This window comes from Pleurodeles waltl, chromosome 10, assembly GCF_031143425.1.
Source record: "Pleurodeles waltl isolate 20211129_DDA chromosome 10, aPleWal1.hap1.20221129, whole genome shotgun sequence".
NCBI classification, from domain to species: domain Eukaryota; kingdom Metazoa; phylum Chordata; class Amphibia; order Caudata; family Salamandridae; genus Pleurodeles; species Pleurodeles waltl.
Genome location: NC_090449.1, coordinates 600546418 through 600570172, shown reverse-complemented (window position 1 = coordinate 600570172; position 23755 = coordinate 600546418). Strand labels below are relative to the sequence as shown.

Below are 23755 nucleotides of genomic sequence, written 5' to 3'. Positions count from 1 at the left end.
AGGCCGTTACCGGATGGGCCAGCGGGTGAAAACTGAGGTTTCTGCCCATTAACCCAGTGGGAAACTCGTAATGAGCCCGGTGGGGAGGCAGCCACAATGGAGGCAACCTCCCTGTTGGGATTTTGGCAGACGTGCTTTTCCGTCCGCCAAAATCGTAATGAGGCCCATAGTCCTCTAGGGACAAAAACCCCACAAAGTGGAGGTCCACAAACTAAAAACAAAGTAGTAAAAGAGGAATATACAGAAAGAGTTGCCACCTATACAAGAGCAACACTTTTTGATTATAGTAAACAAAGGCCCTACAAAAAACAGAAAACATTACATCACGCATCATTGGAAGACAAAATGCTCCTACTCCCTTCATTATACTAATGTACATTGGCCTCTTCCAAATGAAGAGAAGTATAGAGCAAGAGGGGAAAAATTCCCTTATGAAGGAAGGAATTCAAATAATAACACTATAACTACCCCAGAAGGGCTAGAAATATTATGCCTCTCTATAAAATAGAGTGAAAGGAACCATCATGTTCAAGGGACAGGCTTAACCACCGGGTATTCACTTTAAGATAGAAGATAGCCAGCAATTTCAAGGATGACCACATTACAGTGCCATAAGTAGATATCTTGAGGCCCTGGGTGATGTGTGAACTCGTAACAGATGCTTGTAACAGGAAGGTACAGAACCATGCTCCAAGCAATAACTAAGTGCCATATATCACCTTACATAAAGCACCAGTATAATGACAAGAGGACTGGAGGTCCTAGGGAAGAGTACTTCAAGCATGACCCACACAAACTATAAATATAGGCAAGGTGCCAGCATCAAGTAAGACCAGTAGGGTACAAGAATGAAGAAAATCTCCATCTATAGAAAAAACAAGAAGGAATTTTAACCTCTGTACCACCTGTACCGTGCAAGGTCAGTAGCAAGACCCCATGCTATTGTGGTATAGCAAGATCAGTTTGCTAAATAAGTGCAAGAACGCACAGATGTGGAAAGGCATTACCCCTTGCCCACCTACTCTGTAAGAGAAATTACAAGTTTCTCAAGAGGAGACCTTAGAAACAGAAACATATGTAATGTTACAAAGATCAAAGCAAGAGGTTTACCGCAATTAAACTCCTAAGCAAAGAAGTGAGCCATATTGAAAGGTTCACAGGAAGTAATAATAATAAGCCCACTGTAAAAGATACAAAAAATTCCCTGAATATAGACTTGGACCATGGATCTTCAGAGTAACTAACTGATGCTCTACAGATTGAGCTATCCAGGCTCACTCCTTAGTAATACCAATAAGTCATCAGAAAGATGCTCTTCGAAGAGCAGGAAACACACCAAACCTAACGGTTACTATTTCTTGAGCACAAAGCCCTTCTTCAAAGAAAAAGAAAGAAAATAAAAAACCTTGTTCCATCAGGTTTTAAACCCATTTAAGGCTGCAAAGAAATACCACCCAAATAGTGGAAACAAAAAGCTGTCATTGACAGTCTCTAAGTTTAAAAATAATAATACTTGCAGAAGCCAGGAACACCACACTGGGTGCCACCAGAATGTGGAATAGGGTAAACTCAACAGAAAGGATTGGAATAGTCAATCCATAAGAATAATAAAAGAATAAATATAAATACCCCCTTTACCACTCGAAAAAGTTAGGAACAAGGAAGTCTGACTGGACAGTAAAAGACATATTTAAGAGTCTCTTTCACCCGACCGTCCCTAAAATGCTGTGATGCCAAATCAGCATGTATGCCGAACAGGTGGGCACCATCAAAAGGCATGTTCTCTTGGGTGGTCCGTACAGAGTCTGAAAAACCAGACTGGAATAACCAGAAATGACGGGGCAACGCTACTGACTGAGCCATAGCTCGACCCACTAAGTCCGTGGTATCCATACCACATTTTATCACAAATTTAGCTGCTCCTTGTCCATCCTGTAGTGGTTGTATGAGATCACTAATAGTCTCTTCCAGAAGTGAAGGCTGCAGGTGTACCACAGAATCCCATAACACATGGGAAAAATGATTCAGAGCACATGCAGTGTCTAAAGTCTGCAAGGCTGAGCTGACTGAGGATAAATATTTCTACCACAATTTTCCAGCTACCTGGACTTGCTGTTGGATGGGACATACTGGGCTCCCTGGGGCAGGCCAGTGTCTGTGGGCTATGGACTGTTCCCCCGGGCCTCATAACAGGTGTAGCCCAGGCCCCTAACAAAAGGTCGTACAGTGCTTCACTATATGGTAGCACAAGATCTGCTCCTGTTTGGCCTTGGTGAAGCACATTTAACAATGGGTCCTTGGTCACCTCCACTAAAGGGAGTTGCCAGTCCAGTACCGCAGCTGCCCCCCTCAGCAAAAGAGGAGCTCACCTCTGAGCAATACTGGGTGGGGAAAGGATGTCAGAAGCTTGGGAGGACTCAAGGCCACTAGCCTCACCCAGCTCCGTCAGCCAATTAACCTCCAGGGTAGTCTGGACAGTCTCGTCCACGGGGTTCTTAAACCCCAGATCCTCTCCTCCATCTCCAAAAGTCTGAGCCACTGCTGCTGCATCTTACGCCACCTGGAGCCGTTGGAGAGGGTGATCGGGTCAGCGCTGGTTGACACTGTAGAAATCCCTATTAGCAGTAGCTGATTAGACTCTGGCTTTACAGATGGGGGCACCGAAGGGCTGTGCACCCCGGCACCAGCGCAGATCTGATTTCCGATCCAGAGAGCCTGACTGATGCAGAGGGTGAACCCACTGGCAAGAATTCAGTTAGGACACTTCTCACCTCATTGGGGCTGGAAAGCGCACCACAGGGAGGTGGGGGCCCAAAGATAAAATGAAGGGAATTAAAATATTCCCACAACTGGGCCATAGTCACCTCAGGTCCAGGGAAATCAGGGAGGTCCGGGGTGAACTCTTGTGTTGACTACGCAACCAAAGGCTGGGAGATAGCATAGAAGACGCAGGACTAATGTGACAAAGTCGCTTTTGACTGTTTTTGTTTCGAGGTCTACTCCCTCGACGTCAAAGGCGATGGACCTTTGTGGGAATGGTTCCTGGATTGGTCCAGCGATCAATCCCGAGTCCTTGAAGGAGAACGACGCCGATGCGGGCCACTGCCAAGCATGCTACCAACATCTTATTGCTATGCTCTCTTAACTTCTTCAGTTGAAGACGACTGCAGGTGCCACATTCCTCGGAGTTGTGGTGCTCCCTGAGGCACCACATACAAATAGTATGTGGGTCTGTGACCAATATCTGCCTGCCGCAGGACCCTCAGGGCTTACACCCCGACATATTGTTCCTTTGACAAGAATATCGAGATAGGCTAAAAAAACGGCCTGATAACCGCCCCAGATCCACATTGAAAGTGTGGAAAAAAAGGAACTGACGGTGTGTTCCAGGAGGGATTATATGAACTCTGTCGATGTCACATACGGCAGACGACGTCACTACGGAGTTGCACAACAACCTCCTCCGACGCACAGACGTACAACAGCGAGAAAATGTACAGATCCAGTATGGCTTATGGGAGAGAATTCAAAGGTAAGGAATCTGTGGATAGAAGTCTATCAGATTATTTAAATGTGTAATACCACCATTTGAGTCTTGTTCTCAGGAGGGTCTCCCTGTTGGGCTCTGACACCGGGGCAAAAGGAAAAACGTATCCCAATTTACTTGAAGACCCCACACAATGCTAAATACCTCTAGTACCGCCATCAGGTCTGGGAGTGACACCACCACATCGTGCAGAAAAAAGGCATCGTCTGCGTAAAGTGAAACAATGTGGGATTCACTGTGTGCCAGTATCCCCCACTGCCACGCCTGTAGGCGCAGACAACAGGCCAGTGGTTCCATGGACAAGGCAAAAATCAGTGGGGACAGTGGGAAACCTTGCCTGGTGCCTCTCTGTATGACAAAGCTATCCAAGATAAGCTACTCTGTCCATACACGTGTCATCAGGTTCTTGTATAAGGCTCGGATCCAACTAAGGTATCCCAGTCCCACCAGCATGATCTCCATTGTCGCCAGCAAGTAGTCCCATCCCAGGGTATCAAACGCTCTTTCGATATCAAGCAATACTGCCACTTGTTCATGGGAACCCAAAGAGGTGTCTTTTCCAACTCATAATAGTCTACTGATAATTAAAACGGTGAGCTGTCCAGGTATAAACCCAGATTGGTCTTCATGCACTAGCGTGCCAATTATAGGGAGCAGGTGATTGGTCAGCACCTTACCCAAGATCTTATAGTCTATATTTAATAATGACAATGGATGGTAAGATTGAACAATATATTCAGTCAGCAGACTGTCTATTCCTGGCATTTTATTCCAGGCAATTTGGGCAATAGCCACCCATATCTTCTAGAGCTGGAGTGGTTCACCCACGTTAGGACGCTGAAGCAGTTAACAGTGGTAGCGGCAAGCTCCCCAGGAAATCCATTACCCTATTAAGGGGGGGTGTATCAGCAGACGTACATAGGGTCAAATATTCTTCGAAGGCAGTATTAATGGAAAGCTGTGCATTAGCATCCGTGCTGTCCTCCAATGAAATGGCCCTAATCAGTGGGCTTGTTGGTCTCCACTGACCAGCCATGCCAAAATCCTCCCCAAAAATTGCCCTCAGTGTATAGGAGGGCAAGCCGGTGTTTTATAATCATGTCTTCCCAACCACATCTCTGACTCCCTATGGTCCTTCCTCAAGGTCCAAAGTTGTTCAAGCTCTCCCAGCTGTTCAAGCAGTTGGGTCTCGAGATGGCACATCTCCTGTTCAAGTCTTGTTAATTTTCCAGTCAGCACCTGGAGGACTCCTCGTGTATTAGCCATACAATGCCCCTTATTAAGTACCCCACCCCTACCAGCATGCTGGTAGGGGTAGAATTCTGGTTAAGGGTAAAGGATTGATCTATATGTGTAGACAGGGATTCCCGGATGGCAGAGTGTAAGAGTGCTTCTGTCTGGAGCCTCCACATCAGCATACTAGGTTGCATGCGTCCTCAGCTCAATGTGAACTGCAATGGGCAGTGATATGATAGGGTGCACGCCAGATACTCCATACATGCAATCTGTGGACTCAACCCCTCATCACATAGGAACAGGTCTAGTCATGTTTGTATGCCATGTACCCGTGAGTAGAACGAGAATTCATTATTGGTTAGAAGGCCCAATCACCACACATCATACAGCTGACTATGCGCCATCCTGTCAGTGAAGTGTTGTGATGTATGAATGCAGGGCACGTTTGTAGTGGGGGAAGACAGCGGTCTCCGGTGACATCAGGAACACAATTGAAGTCTCCAGCCCATATGCCGGATGTGTGCAAGGCCCGTAAAAGTGCTTGAGTAAGGGTGCCAAAGAAGGCCACCTGGTTTGTGTTATGTGCATAGATTCAAACCATTGTGAGCGGTATTACATCTAAATGGCCCTTGAGACCTACATATCAGCCATCCTCATCTATCTTGTGTGTATCACCACCTATGAGGTTCCAGGGGCTCCCCAAATCAATACTCCCCGCGCATAGGCTGACGAAGTACCATATGTCTGTCCGCACCATTTCGCATGCACCCTACCCACCTCCGCCCGTGTCAAATGCGTTTCTTGTAAGGATAAAATGTGTGTGATGGTGTTTAAGATATGCATGTATCTGGTAGCGCTTCTTGGGGGTGGCCTTGCATCGCAGGTTCCACGTCATCAGATTATATTGTGGGATCAGGTTACCTGGTGTACATATCAGCTGTTTGGGTGGGTAAACATTTGCAGGTATGCAAGGAACAAATCCCATATGGGCGCAGGATGAGGGACCTCCTGTGTTTACCAGTATATGTGCCATCCTTATCCAGATTGCGGCCCCACACTATACATTTTAAACTCCACATGTTAAATGAAAGAAAAAATAAACAGAACTGTCCCAACCCTCCCAGGCTATGTGGGCAACGCGCCCCCAGCCACAACTTCACAGCCAACCATCCTAGAACCAAAGGAAAAACGACAATGGAAAACTAGTCCTGGTTGGATACCACGTAGGGTGCTGTATGCTACAAATATGCATCCTCCTGTATGCAGGCAAGCCGCGTATGTCAGTGCATCTGACCCACATCTGTGTAAGTTTCAGACGATTTCCAGCATGTCTCGCCACAAGTCACAGCCAAAGGAATACCAGATTTGTTACTCCCAGAGTCTCAGAGCAGGTCATCAGCCAGCCTCAGTGTCATGTCAGGGCCACGGGACGTATCCTCTGTTGAGGTCTCTGACTCCCCAGTGTCAGAGTTAATGTCCGATGTGCAGTCTGATCACAGTGTCTAAAATGGAATCTGAATATGACACAATGCCTCTGCCACGGTCTATGCCTGCTTCCTGCCGTTTGATCTTGTGTGGGACAATTCCTGATGTTTCTCCGTTTCTTATGGTGGGTCTGGTTGTTAGCCACTCACCATTCGTTTGAGCATCAGTGGAGATGGGTGACAACCCTTTAGCATGGAGCCATGTCCACACATCTTCAGGGGAGGGAAAGAAGTGAGAAGTTTCGCTGTCAGTTATTTTAAGCTTCACAGGGGACATCAGAGCATACTTTAACTGTAGCTCTCGGAGCCAAGGTTTGACCACAGTGTAGGAGTTGTGTAGGCATTGGACTTCCATAGTGAAGTCTGGTTACACAGAAGTGATCCACCCTCAAACGTCCAGGGGCTTTTCAATCTGAACAACTGGAGTATTAACTCCCTGTCCCTTTAGTTCAGGAAGCGGGCAATCATTGGTCGGTGGGGAGGGGTTGGGCTGGGGGATTCCCAATGGTGGTGGTCTGCCTGGTATGTGGTAGGCACATTCAAAATTGAATAACAAGGGGCTCTGCCTCCAGCACTGTGGTCAGTAACAGTTCTCAAGAAAGAGCTCCACGTTTGGGACTTCTGAGCGTTGGGGAACCCCATAAAACTGAACATCAATCCTTTTCAAATGGCCCTTGGCATCTTCCGCCCGTTGAAGACGGGGGGATATCTCATCTTTCATAAGTTTCATTTGGACCTGAAGATCGTGCATTTTGGGGCTCATGAAGGTCACCAAGGACTTTACCTCATCTACCTGCTCTGTCAGTTTCTGGTGGTCTGCCCTAAGAAGGTTGACGTCCAGGGAGAGTGTCGATTTTGGCTTACAATGTGGGTTTAGTATCCAAGATGGCATGTAGCATCTTTTTGAATTAAGTAGAATGACTGTGTAGGGTGGCTTACACGCGTTTCAATGTCCCTAAGGTGTGTTCAGAGGGTGGGGGGGGGGGGCAGCAGATCTGGAGCCCCAACTGTATCAGAGTCTTGATAGTTTTGGGTTTCACCACTCTGTCACTTAGAAAGTGCTATTAGAATCGGCAAGCACCGAAAAATGTTTTGATACAAAGAGGATATCTTTCCCTACCATTGGGCGCACCGAAGAATTCTGTCTCCAGTAGGCACTATGGGGTCTAGTGGTAGGTTCAGTTGCTCATCCACTTCTCCACAGAGCCCCGGGTCCAAGTGAGCCCAAATTGTCACAGTCTCAAGCACTGCAGATGATATTAACACAGGGGGTGGGGAGAGTAGGATAGCCATGTGGCCCTTTAAGCGCCAAGACAGTGCTGCCTAATCAATTCCTCACTGCATCTCAATGATCACCTCCCTGCAGAGCTCCAGGGGGCAGGGTGGAAGGCTGCCCCACATCAGCAGGGAGACACAATCCACAGTCACCAGCCATGGCCTACTTGTAGTAGAAGGAGGAATAAGGGGGAGGAGAGAGGCCAAGACATCAGCAACAATTCAGAGTTGGTCACCACTGACCTGCCTGGTTGCCAAGTCCTCAATTCACTTGAGGGGGGGGAAGGCACTACAATGGTGCAAGGTCCCCAGATAACTGAGGCTCCAGATGATGTGCCCCCATTGCTGCCATTCTGCCCAGGGAAATCTTAGCAGCCCCCCCCCAACGCAAGTGATTCCGCAAGAAGCAGGTCAATGTATGCTGTGCAGGCATTGGGAGTAGGGCTGGTAATGCCTGCAGTTAGTACCAGGCCTTACAATGGTGTGCAGCATCTCTAACCTGGGCCACCTGTGTACAGCCTGCAGTGTCTTGTGAGTGTCACAGCCTGGGGCCCAGTTCAGCGATGCTGCACAGCGTCTTTAACACGGCACTGCCGCCTAGCGTAGCACCAACCGCTTCATGTCTGCGGCTCTAGGGTCCTATCTGCAACCGTGCCACCACGGTCTTCCAAAGCGGATGAGGTGGGAGCAGCAGCATCCTGTGGTGTTAATGAGCAGTCAGTAGGGGGAACCACTCCTCCTCTGGTTGTGGCACAGCCGTCCTGGGGAGAGAGCAATCACCTCTTGCTGATGGACCCGCTCACCGAAGCCTCAGGGGGTCGGGTGCGGCTGCATCGCTCAGCTCCAGCGCTGAGGTTTTTTTAATCACTGTTCCAGGACCGGGTGCAGTCCTCACAATCCGCCAGCCAGAACACAGGGGCTCACCCTCAGTATTTGCGACGCTCCCAGGCCAGCATGTCCAGGATGTAGCAGGATGCTATGTAGGCCCAAACGAACGAGTTACTTACCTTCGGTAACGACTTTTCTGGTGGATACATTAGCTACCTGTGGATTCCTCACCTGATGAATACTCCCATGGCGCCAGCATTTGACGGAAATCTTCTTACTAGTCTCTGCACGTCGACGAGGACGTCACTCTAGCCCACGCGACGCCGTCTGACGTCATACAGGCAATAAGAAGTCCTCGCCGACGTGCCGATGACAGTACCAACATTTTTTACGTGCATGAGAATAATAATAACCCAATGCAATGAAAGAGCAAAGCAACATCTCTTAATATTGTAAATCACACAACATTGCAATAAAATAGCTGTAGATTTAATATAACCTTTTTTTTTTTTTTTTTTTTTTTAAAAAACAAATAAATATATTTATACATACGAATCATGTATATACCCAATATATATATAGATTTATATATAAATATACACATATATACAAATATCATACATGCAAAATGTATTGCAACTTTGAAGACCAAAAGGAGCACACTCAAGGATTGCTTGGAGAGACCAAAAAGGCAACGGGGAGGCGGGTGGGACCGTGAGGAATCCACAGGTAGCTAATGTATCCACCAGAAAAGTCGTTACCGAAGGTAAGTAACTCGTTCTTCTGATGGATACAACTACCTGTGGATTCCTCACCTGATGAATAGAGTCCCAAAGCAGTACCACGCCCGGCGGTGGGTGCCTAAATGGTCAAACCAAGAAATCCTGCAGCACTGACCGTGCAAAATGACAGTCCCTTCTGACCTCAGAGTCCAAACAGTAATGTTTCACAAAAGTGTGAAGGGACGACCAAGTTGCGGCCTTGCAGATGTCGACCACAGGAACACCCCTGGCCAAGGCCGAAGAGGCCGACTTAGCTCTGGTGGAGTGAGCTCTAATGCCCTCAGGCGGATCCTTCTTTGCCAAAGAGTAACAGATTTTAATGCAAAGAACAACCCACCTGGAGAGTGTTCTCTTGTGGACTGCCTTTCCTCTCCTCTTGCCCACGTATCCGACAAACAGCTGATCCTCCAGCCTGATATCCTTCATTCTGTCGATATAGAAGCTCAACGCCCTTTTTGGGTCCAGGCGATGTAGTCTTTCTTCCTCCTTTGAAGGATGAGGCGGAGGATAAAACGTGGACAAAGTGATTGTCTGAGCCAAATGGAAGGGTGAAACAACCTTCGGAAGGAAAGCAGCCTTGGTCCTCAACACCACCTTATCCCCATAAAACGTTATATAAGGGGGTTTAACCGATAAGGCCTGCAACTCACTCACTCTCCTTGCAGATGTTATAGCTACCAGGAATACTGTTTTAATAACCAAATACCTTAAGGGGCAAGAATGCATAGGCTCAAAAGGGGACCCCATAAGGAAAGTCAGGACCAAGGACAAATCCCATTGAGGCATAACGAATGGTTTTGGAGGATATTGATTCAGAAGACCTTTCAAGAATCTGAGAACAATAGGGGATTTAAATAACGATGGTTGGTCTGGAAGACAAATGAAGGCTGACAAGGCCGACAAATAACCCTTAATGGTAGCTACTGCACAACCTTTCTGCGCTAGAGACAGTGCAAAAGACAAAACATGTGACAGATGAGCATGTAAGGGATCAATCTGTCTCTCTCCACACCACATAACAAATTTAGACCACCTATTAGCGTAGATAGATTTAGTGGAGTGTCGCCTGGCCGCTAAGATAACATCCACTACATCAGGCGGGAGAGAGAAGGAACTCAGGTTGCCCCGTTCAATCTCCAAGCATGTAGGTGCAGACTCTGGAGGTTGGGGTGTAAAACCTGCCCCTGCGACTGCGAGAGGAGGTCTGCCCTGAGAGGGAGACGGAGCGGAGGGCACAGTGAGAGTTGGAGAAGGTCGGAGTACCATACCCTCCTTGGCCAATCCGGAGCTATTAAGATGACTTGGGCCCGGTCTTGGCGAATTTTCCTCAACACTCGAGGAATCAAGGGTATGGGGGGAAACGCGTAAAGCAACTGGTCGCACCAGGTTATCTGAAACGCGTCCCCCAACGCTCCCTGCATCGGATACTGGAGGCTGCAGAATAACGGGCAATGCGCGTTCTCCCGAGTGGCAAACAGATCTATCCGAGGAAACCCCCACATCTGGAAGATTAAACAGACTTGATCTGGATGGAGACGCCACTCGTGGTCTGCCGAGAATTGGCGACTGAGACTGTCCGCACGTACATTCAAGACCCCGGCCAGATGATTTGCCACCAAGCAAATCTGATGGTCCTTTGCCCAGGACCATAGCCGAAGAGCTTCTCTGCAGAGAAGGTACGACCCTACTCCTCCCTGTTTGTTTATGTACCACATCGTGGTAGTATTGTCCGTCAGGACCTGTACCGACTGACCACGAAGGGATGGGAGGAAGGCCTTGAGAGCCAAACGTACAGCCCGTAACTCCAACAGATTGATATGAAACACCTGTTCCTCTGGAGACCAAAGCCCTTTGATCTCAAGATCCCCCAGATGAGCTCCCCATCCTAGGGTGGAGGCATCCGTTATTACCGTGGCCACTGGTGGCGACTGCGCGAACGGCTTCCCCTGTGAAAGATTGTTGCCCGCAATCCACCACTTCAATTCCACAGCAGCATCTCTGGAGATCTTGACAGTACCTTCTAAATCTCCCTTGTGTTGAGACCACTGCCTTCGGAGGCACCACTGAAGAGCCCTCATGTGCCAGCGAGCATGCGTGACCAACAGAATGCAGGAGGCGAACAGACCGAGCAGACGAAGGACCTTGAGGACTGGAACTACCGCTCCATTTCGAAACATTGGAACCAATTCCTGAATATCTTGAATCCGCTGAGGCGGAGGAAAGGCTCGACTCAATGTTGTATCCAGTACTGCCCCTATGAACAGGAGGCGCTGAGAGGGCTCCAGGTGAGATTTGGGCACGTTCACCGAAAAGCCCAGGTCGAACAACAACTGGGTTGTTGACTGCAGATGATGCGACACAAGCTCCGGGGACTTGGCTTTGATCAACCAGTCGTCCAAGTAAGGGAATACTGCTATCCCCTTCCTTCTGAGCTCCGCCGCAACCACTGACATCACCTTTGTGAAGACTCGAGGTGCTGAAGTAAGACCAAACGGGAGAACCGCAAACTGATAGTGCTGCGACCCTACCACAAACCGGAGATACTTCCTGTGCGACTTGAGTATTGGGATATGAAAGTAAGCATCCTGCAAGTCGACAGACACCATCCAATCTTCCTTGTTCAACGCCAAAAGCACCTGTGCTAGGGTCAGCATCTTGAACTTTTCCTGTTTGAGGAACCAATTCAAGATCCTCAGATCCAGGATTGGTCTCAACTGACCATCCTTTTTGGGAATCAGGAAGTATCTTGAGTAACAACCTCGACCCTTTTCCTGCTCTGGGACCAACTCTACCGCGCCCTTTGAAAGGAGGACTTGAACCTCCTGTTCTAGCAACAGGAGGTGTTCTTCTGAACAATAAGATGGGCGGGGCGGGATGAGGGGCGGGAACTCCCGAAAGGGAAGGGCGTAGCCTTTTCCCACAATGCCGAGAACCCAAGTGTCCGTTGTGATAGACTTCCACTTGTGGAGAAAACGCTGTAATCTTCCCCCTACAGGAGAGGAGTGAGTGGGAAACGGTGGAAGCCTAAGGCTGCTTCCCCTGCTGCACCCCTCCAGAGGACGAGGAAGAGGCAGAGTGCTGTTGAGAGGCTCCTCTGGTACGGACCCCACCCCTCCCCCTCCCTCTAAATGACCTATAGGGGAGGGAAGAGGCGGGTTGCTGGAACCTCCCCCGAAAGGAAGAGGAATAAGAGCCACGCCCAAATCCCCGAAACCTCCTGAAAATTCTAGAAGAGGCAGAGGAAGAAGGAGCTTGCAGTCCTAACGATTTGGCTGTGGCTCTGCTCTCCTTAAATCGTTCCAAGGCTGAATCTGCCTTGGCTCCAAACAGTCTGTCCCCATCAAACGGGAGGTCCAGCAGGGTCGACTGCACATCCGCAGAGAACCCTGAGTTTCGGAGCCAGGCCTGTCTTCTTGCCACCACAGCCGTGCCCATCGCCCTGGCCACCGAGTCGGTCGTGTCCAGCCCAGACTGGATAATCTGGGTCGCGGCAGCCTGGGCGTCCGAGACCACATCCAAAAGACCCTGGGGAAGCTCCGTGAATGAAGACGAAATATCATCCATCAGCGCATGGATGTACCTCCCCAGAATGCACGTGGCGTTGGTGGCCTTCAACGCCAAACTGCATGACAAAAATATTTTCTTGGACTGCGCATCCAGTTTCTTGGAGTCTCTGTCTCCAGGCACCGTCGGGAAGGAACCAGGCGCTGACTTTGAGGAACAGGAGGCTTGCACCACCAAGCTCTCCGGCGTAGGGTGTCTAGAGAGAAAGCCAGGGTCAGATGGTGCAGCTCGATACCTCCTGGCCACAGCCCTATGAACGGCCGAGGAAGACACCGGCTTCTTCCACACCTCCAACACCGGATCCAGCAAAGCCTCATTAATGGCAAGAGAGGCTCAGCTGCAGCAGAGGCCGGATGCAATACCTCTGTCAGCAAATTCTGCTTTGCCTCTGCCACCGGCAAAGGCAGGTCCAAAAAGCTCGCTGCCTTCCTCACCACAGCATGAAAGGAAGCAGCCTCCTCCGTATATTCCCCTGGAGATGAAAGGTCCCACTCAGGGGAAGTGTCCAGCCCACTGGCTGTATCCAGACCATGCAGTCCGTCTCCAGAGTCCTCAATCTCTCCCTCCTCTAGGACTCGCTGGTACTCTTGCTCTTCTAAAAGACGGAGAGCACGCCTCCTCGAATGAAGTCTCTCCTCGATACGCGGAGTCGACATGGCCTCCGCCGACGTCGAAGCCGGAGGACGAGGTCTTGGAGCCGATGGACCAACCGGAGTCACAGGGCAAAATCCTGACTTCGACGGAGGGGCAACCTCCGGGGCCGAAACATCCGAAGCCACCGGAGCGGCCACCGACGCCGGCACCGGCGCCGAGCCCACATTCCCAAAAGGGAGAAAGGGCATAAAGGGTGCCGGCCGAAGAGGCGCAGGATCACCCAACGAAAAGGCCAAGGGCCCCGAAGGACCAGCCGGAGCAGCTCCTGGAGCCATCTGCTGAAAGATGGTATACATCGCATTAAGAAACGCGGTACTATCGGCTCCAGGAGTGGGAAAAGCCGGATACTGGGGTGCCTGGATCGAGGGCGACCCCGACGCCGGCCTCGACGTCTGCGACGCCGGAGAAAACACAAGAGGCTGCACCACCTCAATCACTGACGCCTGACCAGGTGAAGTCGGTGACGCCGGAGAGGGCAACGGCGTCGATGGATGCGGCGTGACCGTGGGGCTGACCTCCCAAGTCCTCCGACGCCGAGCCGAAGGTGACCTCGAACGAGACTCCTTGCTGGAGTGACGTCGTGAGTCTCTACGGCGCCGGGAGTCTCGATGACGCCGGTGAGACCTTGGCGAAGAAGACTTCTTATGATGTTTCTCCTTCTTCTTTGACTTTGCCATGAATAACTTGGCCTCGCGCTCTTTGAGGGCCTTCGGATTCATGTGTTGACATGAATCGCAAGTCGAGACGTCGTGGTCGGAGCTCAAACACCATAGACAGTCGGAGTGAGGATCTGTAACTGACATCTTGCCCCCACACTCTCGACAGGGCTTGAAACCCGACTTCCTCTGAGACATTGTTACCGCAGAGAAGACTACGCAGCAGACAATACACTTTAACCACGAAGGTAACAGTAACTCCCTCGAAGATAACCGTTTCGAATGCACGGAAAAAAGGGAACTGTCATCGGCACGTCGGCGAGGACTTCTTATTGCCTGTATGACGTCAGACGGCGTCGCGTGGGCTAGAGTGACGTCCTCGTCGACGTGCAGAGACTAGTAAGAAGATTTCCGTCAAATGCTGGCGCCATGGGAGTATTCATCAGGTGAGGAATCCACAGGTAGTTGTATCCATCAGAAAGGAGCTTTTTACCACATGTCCAATGCAGCCGCCATCTTGGCCACGTCCCCCACATGTTTCCTAAATGACAGGAGGGGCTTGACTGCTTGATATTTACAGACAGTGTGCTCCAGGAAAAAGGGCCCTGGACAGATAAGGATCACACCCCCTGTACACATCTTAAAGCAGAGCTTAACCTCTGAATTAGGATGTGAGCTTCTGAAGCCCCTGAGAAAAATGTTAGGGCGAAAACAGCTGGCATGTAAGATGGGGATAAATCGTGAATGAACCTGTAGACTAGGCAGCCTCCAAGATCCTTTCTTTGCCTGGTAGCCAATGCAATTCTCTGTTTTTAGCCAAGATATAATCCTTCTGTGGAGGCCTGAAAGGAAATGCAGTGCTGAAAGCTGTACTATTTGCAGCAGGTGTACCAGATAGTCATGTAAGTCAGCTGACAGTGCATTGCAGTTAACTAAACAGGTGTACACTGCAGCTCCCACCACTTGCACACCATTCAAGATCGAAAGTAGGGGCAAGATATGCTTGAGCTTCGATGACAGGTGTTAAAAACAGCTGCTAAACAAGAGTTGACATGTTGGTCAAGGGTCATATCGAATCAAAGCCCACAGCCAAGATTTTAACCTTCCCCAAAGGGAGGATGTGCTTTGGCCAATACAAACTCTGATGATTTCCATGATGTTTTGGAGAGAAAGGGGGGAAGTGGGGTCCTGATAGAAATTAATGTATATCTGAGTATCATCAGCAAAACATTATATGATACTGACTCCCAAGCTTCACACTTTGTGCTCTGCGTACCAGCAATAGGCGATACCAGGCCACAGTCGGCCAAGGCTACTAATACCAATCTATCCAATATGATATTATGGTCCATAGCTGAAAGGCCATAGAAATTCCCACAGCCAGCTCCTTTCAGTCATTCTGAGGGTGCCATCACAGAAACCCAACAGGGCAGTTTCAGTCACATGATTAGCTTGAACAGGAGGTTGTGAATAAGGTAGAGAATTTTACTAGTTGTCAAACAGGTACAAGATCCTCAGAGAAGTCATTAGTTTTAAGTGATTTTAGCAAATCTTTGACTCCATTCAGCCAGCTGAAAGGGATAAGACAGGGTCACTTTCTAGTGAAGCACCTGGGTACTTAAAACTGATGTTCCTGAGATGAGGCAACTGCTTAGTAGTCTTGGAGAAGCATGCCCCTATGTTGTGGATGTTATCAATAAAGTACTGGGTACACTGGGTCTGAGTGGGAGAGATCTAAATGCTGAAGAAGGAAGGCTTAGAGCTATGGAGTACTGGGCCCACTGGTTCTGAGTGGGAGGGATCTAAATGCCAAAGAAGGTAGGGCTTAGAGCTATGGAGATTAATTTAAATAGGTTGCAAGAGGAGAATCTAAGTTATTGCTTTGTGCATTTGTTTTTATGGAAGTTACTCTGCTTAAGACAGTGATCTGATCAAATAACGGGAGAGACCACTGAAATATTTAAATTTTTGTGAGAATTGTATCCAGGCTATGGTCCAAATAGTATGTGACTTCACTGAAGGTACTAGTAAATCCTAGTTCTTTGAGGTTATAAAGTTAAAAGCTTGTCTTGTGCCACTTTTAACTTCTAGCTTAAGGTTGAAGATGCCGAACAACATGACTGAAGAGAACCCAACAACCAGTATACTGATATTATCATTAAATCTTTAAAAACTGGCTTGGTTGGCCCCCTCTGAGATATAGCAGGTGGCTTAAGTAGCAGTGGATTTGGGAGAGGCTGAGAAGGTAAATACTAGCTCTTCAAACTGAGGGCAAAATGCATGGACAGAGAGAACCACAACATTAAGAGGATCCACTGCCACTCATCTCCTTATAAGTGGCCTATCTTGCCATGAGTTGATATAGTGATTGTCCAAATCTCAGCTAACAGCACATGAGGAGCGTGTCAACCATGTTTCTGTTAAGCACAAGATGTCTGGTCATTCCAATGAAAGGAGATTGGCTACTTCCTATAATATTTGACAGTTGATTTTATTTTTAACGGAGCACCCATGTAAGGTACAGTATTAACTCCTCTTGGTGTAAACAGAACATATGAGCGCTTGGGTTCTTTTGTATATTCTGTGAATGTAATAAAGTAGTAACCGATTGTGAAATGTGAAAAAATATCATAATATTGTGTGAGGCATAGGCCATGTGGCACAAGGACATGGGTAGGAGCAGAACTTTTAGGAGTGAGTGTCAGCCGCAGTGTTGAGCAGTCCGTGCTGCTCACCACGATGGTACTGTCTTATACATTATAATAGTAACTAGAGGAAGAAGGCAGGTTTCCCCAGATGCTAGTAAATGGCCTTTGAAGCCTGAGCATGGGCGGGGGCTCTGAGGAAGCCAGCCTTCTAAAGCACTGTCTCCTGGGCACTCAAGTTTCTGGTGTCCACGGATGCATCTGCCCAGTACAAACGGTTGAAAAATATACCACTGTTTGTCGTAATTTTCCGCTTTCACTAATGCTGCATTTAATTTTTTTTCTCGTTTTAATTAAACAAAAGATGTTAGATTGAACAGTACTCAGGGCTGCACACTATAATTAAAAGTAAAAGAGAAGGAGAAACATTTAGGTGGCTTGTAGCTTACATTGTCCGTCCCATGGGAAAGAGATGAAGATGAGGTACTTGAAGTACTGGGAATATGGTTCCAGTCTGGGCTACGTTCATCCCTCTCAGATACATCCGAGATTCTGGAACCGATGATCTCATTACCATCTATGTCCTTAAGGGGAAAGTGATCTCCATAGAAAACTAGGAGGTCAACCAATTTGCGGTCATCTTTTTCCAGATTGTAGATCTCCCAGTCCAACCGAATATCTAAATAAAAAAAATATAAAATTAATACCTTTCATGAGTTGGGTAAAAATCAGTTTCATTAGTTAATTGATCATGCTCTAGGAGAAGAGTTCCTTACCTCACTCTAGGACTGTTTCTAACGGATGCTCTACTTTTGCAGCTAATATTTGCTTTTTAAAAAAATATTCCTTGATCCGTACTGGGAAGCCTGAAACCCTACATGCTAAAAGTCTAACTTACAGGCCCAGCAATGCCAGTAAAACCTAGAGCGTGCAACCTACCCAGATACCTCAATGTATATGGCTGGGTCCAATAACTCTCTGTGACAACAGGACTCACAAAAATTTACCTCTATGGTGAATATGGAAGAAGTGTATAAACTTTGCTAGGGTTCAAAAGAGGTCAACCAGGTACAGAGCAATGCAGAAAACAGTGGAAATGAAAGAAAAATATTGATAACATCATTAGATAACATAGATGTCATCAAACTAAAACAAAACCTTTGTAAACCTATGTTGTGGATAATGGGTATAAATGATGACAAGTCAAGTCAGAGGCAAAGTTCTTAAAGGGGTCATCCAGTGCAGAAAAAAAGGTTCTGTTTACCCAGTCTGGCAAAACTAACAATCACCAACAAAGGGGATTCTAGAATATTGCTGTGTTTGATGCTTGGTTTGTGAGATGTATTGTTACATCATTTACAGGGTGGTCTCAATAAACAGTGGCAATTGTAAAGATAGCCAACTGAATTGAGACACAATGTATACACAATACAACACCAACTGAGCCTTTCAGTGGATAATTATAAACTAATGAGAAGTAGCTTGAGTGGAACATTGGGTTCCATTTTCTTATTACGACATCACAAAGTCGAAGAGCTTCTATGGATGTCTGCATTTTATGTTTTCATTCATACTCTTCCACTTATTGGTCTAGCTATTTAAAATGGTACATGAGATTGAGGAGCTGACAAACCCAGAAGAGTCAGTCGATTGAAAGCCTTTGCTACTTATTAAGACTTTGGTTTCTCCCACATTGCTGTGCCAAACTTGAGCGCAATAATAACTAAAGAAAAAGGCACATTTCAAGTTTGACAACTTTCAATCCAAATCACATTCAGTTTTATCTCATAATTGCCATTTTACAAATATGAAAAAAATTCTGACTGCTCAAATTTCACTCCATCGCCACTCCCGAATCTCCTACTTTTTCCCAGCTTGTTTCCCATCTTTGCTGTCACCCATGCCTCCCAGTGGGAACACCCTACTGTTTGCTCTCAACTTAAATTCCCCTAAACACACTTGTTCCTGATGCTCCATTTTGCATTACCATTGTGTTTGCTCTTCTTCGCAGATATTAGTCTTACCTTAGAAAACTAAGACACACTTTAAACAAAGGCAAACGTGTGTTTTACCTCTGAGACACTTTTCTTTACAGATGCAAAATTTGCCATGCCATTTTAACATCCTAAAGAGTACAATTCCACTTCTCAATCTTTGGTTTGCCTCTCAAATGTTCTTCTATGGTGAAATTACTTATACCAGATTTTTTTCTTTGGTGAGTCTACAATGATAGTTATCTTGTTTTCACCTTCCCTTACCATGCCTCTTCCAACACAAATTGACAATACACTGCCCCCTTCCCTGGCACAAGCTCCTTTAAAAAAATATACCTCTGTAAACATTTTATTTCAAGTGGAGGAGTGCAGCTACAAAGAGCATGTGTGTATTTACGATTAAGAGATCAAACCCTATTAAGAGCTCCTAGAATAAGCAATGAGTTGACCACATGTTGATAAGCAACTTTCCCAGATAATGGTTGTGTGATAGCAAACATACTGCACTTCAATTTAACATCAAAACTACATAGCAAACATCCCACTTTTCCACAGTACAGTGCTATGTTACTGTAGGCTGGTGATCCTTAATGATCTGACCTAGCCAAAGGCGTTTACATTTTCTCTTTCCGGAGCAGAGGACATTCTTGCTGAACAGGAATATATATTGACTAATTCTTTAAAAAGCTTCAGCTTTTGAAACAGGGTATACAGATATCACTGTTCTGGTGCATCCTGTAGAATGAGGCAGCACTACATGTTTTTAATGCTATCATTATCAAAACTAATTGCTGCTCAGGTGTGAGATTTAATTGTGATTTGTTTTTCCACACAAACAAGAGTACTCCATTAGCTTGAAAAAACAAAAGTCATTGATATCATCCTAATCAAGACAACCTGTCAACATAAGAGACACTATTGCTGGATTAGAATGAGCAGAAAAAAACAAAGGTATTCATGTGTACCTTGTATATTAACGGTTTAAAGATAGATTAGGTCAGTTTGCTACCAAGTCAGCCAGTACAATATCCACATCTAGAGAGTAATGTTGAAGGGCACTGGTTAAATATGTGATAAAGTACCCCCTACAGTACATTATAAGGATATTGCAAGTCACTAAGGAGTTTCTTGTCCATATCTAGAGACTGAGTTGCTTTGTAAGGTCACTGAACTCTGAGGTGACTTGCAATATCTTTATAGTATATGGCGTGGTACTTTATTCTTTGTAATGTGTGGTCACACCATCACCCTTCCAACAAAATGCTTAAATCCTTGGTGCGTTGGTTTTTCATGTGAAAGAAATAGGGTGTTTATAAACATGAAGAATAAAATTAGAATCTCTTGACCAAAATGAAGCACATCAAAAAGCTGTTACTGTTTGTTGCAAAAAACATTAGAATCAGTTTAATATAAATCGTAATGGAAAAAAATGCTGCACCTCGGAATGTGTAGAAACATGCAGAGAGATTCTATCTTTCCTATAGTTACCTAAAGCGTGGAAAAAGAAACCTGTTGCAATATTTATATATTTTCTGTCTATCACTGTTCATCTAGAAGAAAAGAGCAGGGGAAGGAAAAGCCACTTTTTGTTTTTGAAACTGAAGGTTTAATTATGCTGCATGACCTTCCTTTCTCTCGGGTTGCTGGCTCTGATACCTGACACTGTGACGTCAGAACTCAAACGTAATAATTTATTACAGTCGAGTGGCTATGTCATTTCTTTATTACAGGTGTCTAGGTGTGTCATAAATTGGTTGTAATAACAATATTCAGAGGCAGGTTTTTATACAGGGATTGCAGGCTCCCATATAATATAATAATACAATTTGTCCCCAAAGTGTGGGCAGGGAAAAAGCGGGATTACATCCAAATAATAGGCGGGCTGATGACAGTGGAGACTGAAAACTATTTTTAGTAATTCTGCATCTGTTTCTATTGATTACAAGATTGTATAGCTTTAGCTTGAAAATTTCACACCTGTGTGTTTACAATAACGAATAATGATGCAGTAACCAAAGATGCACTGATTCCTGAGCTCTATATGGATAGAGGAAAGGGAGTAACTCCGACACGATAATGAAGACACAGTCATGCAAGTCAATGAAAACAACTTTCATACTGTGTATCCTAACATCGGTGTGTTAAAGGGTGGTCAACATTGGTCCACTTTCTGGTATTCTTCAACCATCTATAATATAGAAGCATTGCTGTAGATTTAAGAAGTAGCTTCTCCTAGCAGTGTTATAATACTTCCAGTAGTGTGGGGACAGTCACTTCCACAGAAACTCATGGCAGAAATTGTGTGATGTATATGTAGCCTACCCCAGTGGTTCCCCACCTGTGGTCCGGGACCTCTGGGGGTCCATGAAGTGTCCTCAGGGGGCCTGCGACTGCTCAAAAAATGTAATAATTATAGCAAATTGGTTCCCCAGCTTTCAGAAATGACTCAGTGGGGGTTCCCAGATTCCAATAATGATTCAGTGGGGGTCCCCGGGTTCCAGTATTGATAAAGTGGGGGTCCACAGAAGTCAAAAGGTTGGGAACCACTGGTCTACCCATATCCACCTCTACAGTATAACCATACAACCAAAGAATACTCCACATAAGACCTTTAACCCACACTCACTGGTATCTGTTTCAATTGCTTTATTGTTATTGGGTTTGCACTCATCTCTTCTCTTGGTAATTATTTCAATGCATTAGCCACCCTTTTTGTTAACATTCACTTGTCTGAGAAAATATCTTTCCTAATTGAACATTTTGGAGGAAAACTAACTGTCAGGACAGAATCAAACTTGATTTGGCATACAGAGTTTGGGAACAAAAATAAGTCGTTTTTGAAAAATATTCAAATAATCATAGTTGTGGAGAGAGAAACCTCAAAATCCAGTTAGTGTCCAGAGTCAGATGTCAATTGACTCCACACACAGTCACCTTGAGAACCACACCACCCTTTTTGTTTAGATAGTGCTATGTGGCAGTGTTCTCTCAGCTTTTACACACATGGAAGTGCAGAAGTCAACTAGGACAATCTTGGCAACCCACAGTTTTCGCAAGTCAATATGGCGTTGCTTCTGTGCTGAAGACCAATCTCTGCTGATTAAAATATCACCCAGCCTGCATCCTCAAACCAACAGCATAAAGTAATAGAAGAGGCTTGCCTTTTCACGATCATCATGTTGGGGCACTAAACTGTTAAACAGAGGTAATAAATGCCTCCACAACCATAACCATGAATCAATGATGATTAGTGAACCAATGTCTAGTGTCCATTAAGATGGTATTTATTTTATCCATGTTTTGTATATTTTTTGGTGACTATAAATTACCAGTCAACATTTATAACAACCTCAGCAAATATTAGTACAGTAGAATAAGAGAAAAGCAAACTTAGTAGGTGAATAGGCTTGCGCTTTGTGATGCAATGAAAGTTGTCACTTTCATTTTCTTCAATCCTTTCTTCTTTTCCTTATTTCCTCCCTTCCTTTCCTTTCAAATTCCTACCTTACTAGAGAAATCTATTCATGCATTTTTTGAAGGTCATTACTGTTTGACAGATATATGCTGTGGAGGTGACTGGGAAGATATGTTTACTTGCAGAAAGCTATGAAGTATGCATGTTCCATGCAAAATGCATGATAGCTAATACTGCCAGCTAAGGGAGCAATGTAGAAGTAAAAAAAATGTTAGATTTGCTCGTTTGTGGACAGCAATCTCATGCCATGACAAGTAGCCTGACAGTGAACATTTTTTCTGTCCTAGCTCTCAAAATGAGAATAGAGTCATCCTTTGTACTGCATAGACATGAGACCACAAGCCAAAATGAGACAGTCACCTTTGATAAACAAGAGCAAATGGACAAAACCAATGCTTGAGAACCCCACAGGTAACCCTTTTGTGATACAGATATTGTGATGTTAACGCTGTATGCTCACTGGAGTGTAACTGGGGTGCACCAAGAGCGATGTTTAAGTTAGTCAGCCCGTGTACTTTCCAAATGCCAAAAAATAAACAGTAGTTTAGAGAAGGTTTCAATGATAAGAAGTAGCTCATGCCATAGGAAATGTTGGAGACCGCTGATATAGACATCCTCTTTTGGGGCAGGTAGAAACTGGGCTACACATAATTAGTCTAAGGTACGCTGAAAAAACTATTGATTGAAATGTACCAGAAGTAAGTACTAATGGTTCAGACTATTCAAGCATTTTCCTTTTCAACTTTAGGGCTCACACTTGGTAAGGTAGGGAAGTACTGATGTCATTAGTCAATGAACCATAATTCAAAACATCATCCACCTAAAATGGAGACCTTTAAATGTTAAGCAAATAACAAAATAAATAGAAGAATTGGCTTACCGAAAGGACTAGGGTTATTGATCCTCAGGCAACGGGATATGGTATCCCCTCCAGATATATGAGTGCCAAACCTGAAAAAGAGGAAAATGATTAATGCGAGTGTACTATTTAAACCAATTTATAGAAATCATGTTTGATTTTTCAACAGAATTATGCGAAGATCACATCCTGATGGTAAAGAATAATCTTGTTCTGATTGGGCAGGTAAATTCACTCGAGGCGCAAAACCAACTTTACATTCAGCAAAGGAAAGTATAATTGCTTTGGGTTCAGCAATGGGAGATGAAAATAAGTTACTTATCGGTAACTATAGTTTTCCGGTTCTTTAATCTTTCATAGATTCACATGCTTGAATCATTACCCGTCGTCGACATGTGACTCCCAGGTACCATAATAAGTAGTGTACATTATACTAACAGGCTTAATAACAAGCATTTGCAATGCAACGGGTCTCGCGTTTGCTCATGTTAGAGCTGACAGCGTTGTAAACGCCTAACCCGACTTTTCACCTATCGGCAAAAGTGCATTTATGTACGTAACCCGAAAAAGTGCAATTAACTGTGTAAAGCGCTCGACTTCTGCCAAGCGAAATCGCGCTAGTAAAATAGAGAAATAGTAGTCCATGAGCTGGACAGAAAACAGCGAGCCTCGCAAGTTTTCTGTACTTGGTCGATGCGCCCGAGGAGGGCTAGCCACCGGAAAAGGCATGACGTATGCATGCCTTCGACTAATGAA

At 45.8% G+C, this 23755-nt stretch overlaps 1 protein-coding gene across 1 annotated transcript in view; it reads right to left on the bottom strand.

Annotated features, from left to right (window-relative positions):
• The window catches only part of DLEC1 (DLEC1 cilia and flagella associated protein), a 535808-nt gene that overhangs the window by 84988 nt on the left and 427065 nt on the right, over positions 1 to 23755 (bottom strand). The window contains exons 29-30 of the mRNA XM_069211058.1: positions 23021 to 23091; positions 17121 to 17350 (exon numbers count right to left, since the gene is read on the bottom strand). Coding sequence (XP_069067159.1) covers positions 17121 to 17350; positions 23021 to 23091 — 301 coding nt within the window. The remainder of the gene's footprint in view (positions 1 to 17120; positions 17351 to 23020; positions 23092 to 23755) is intronic.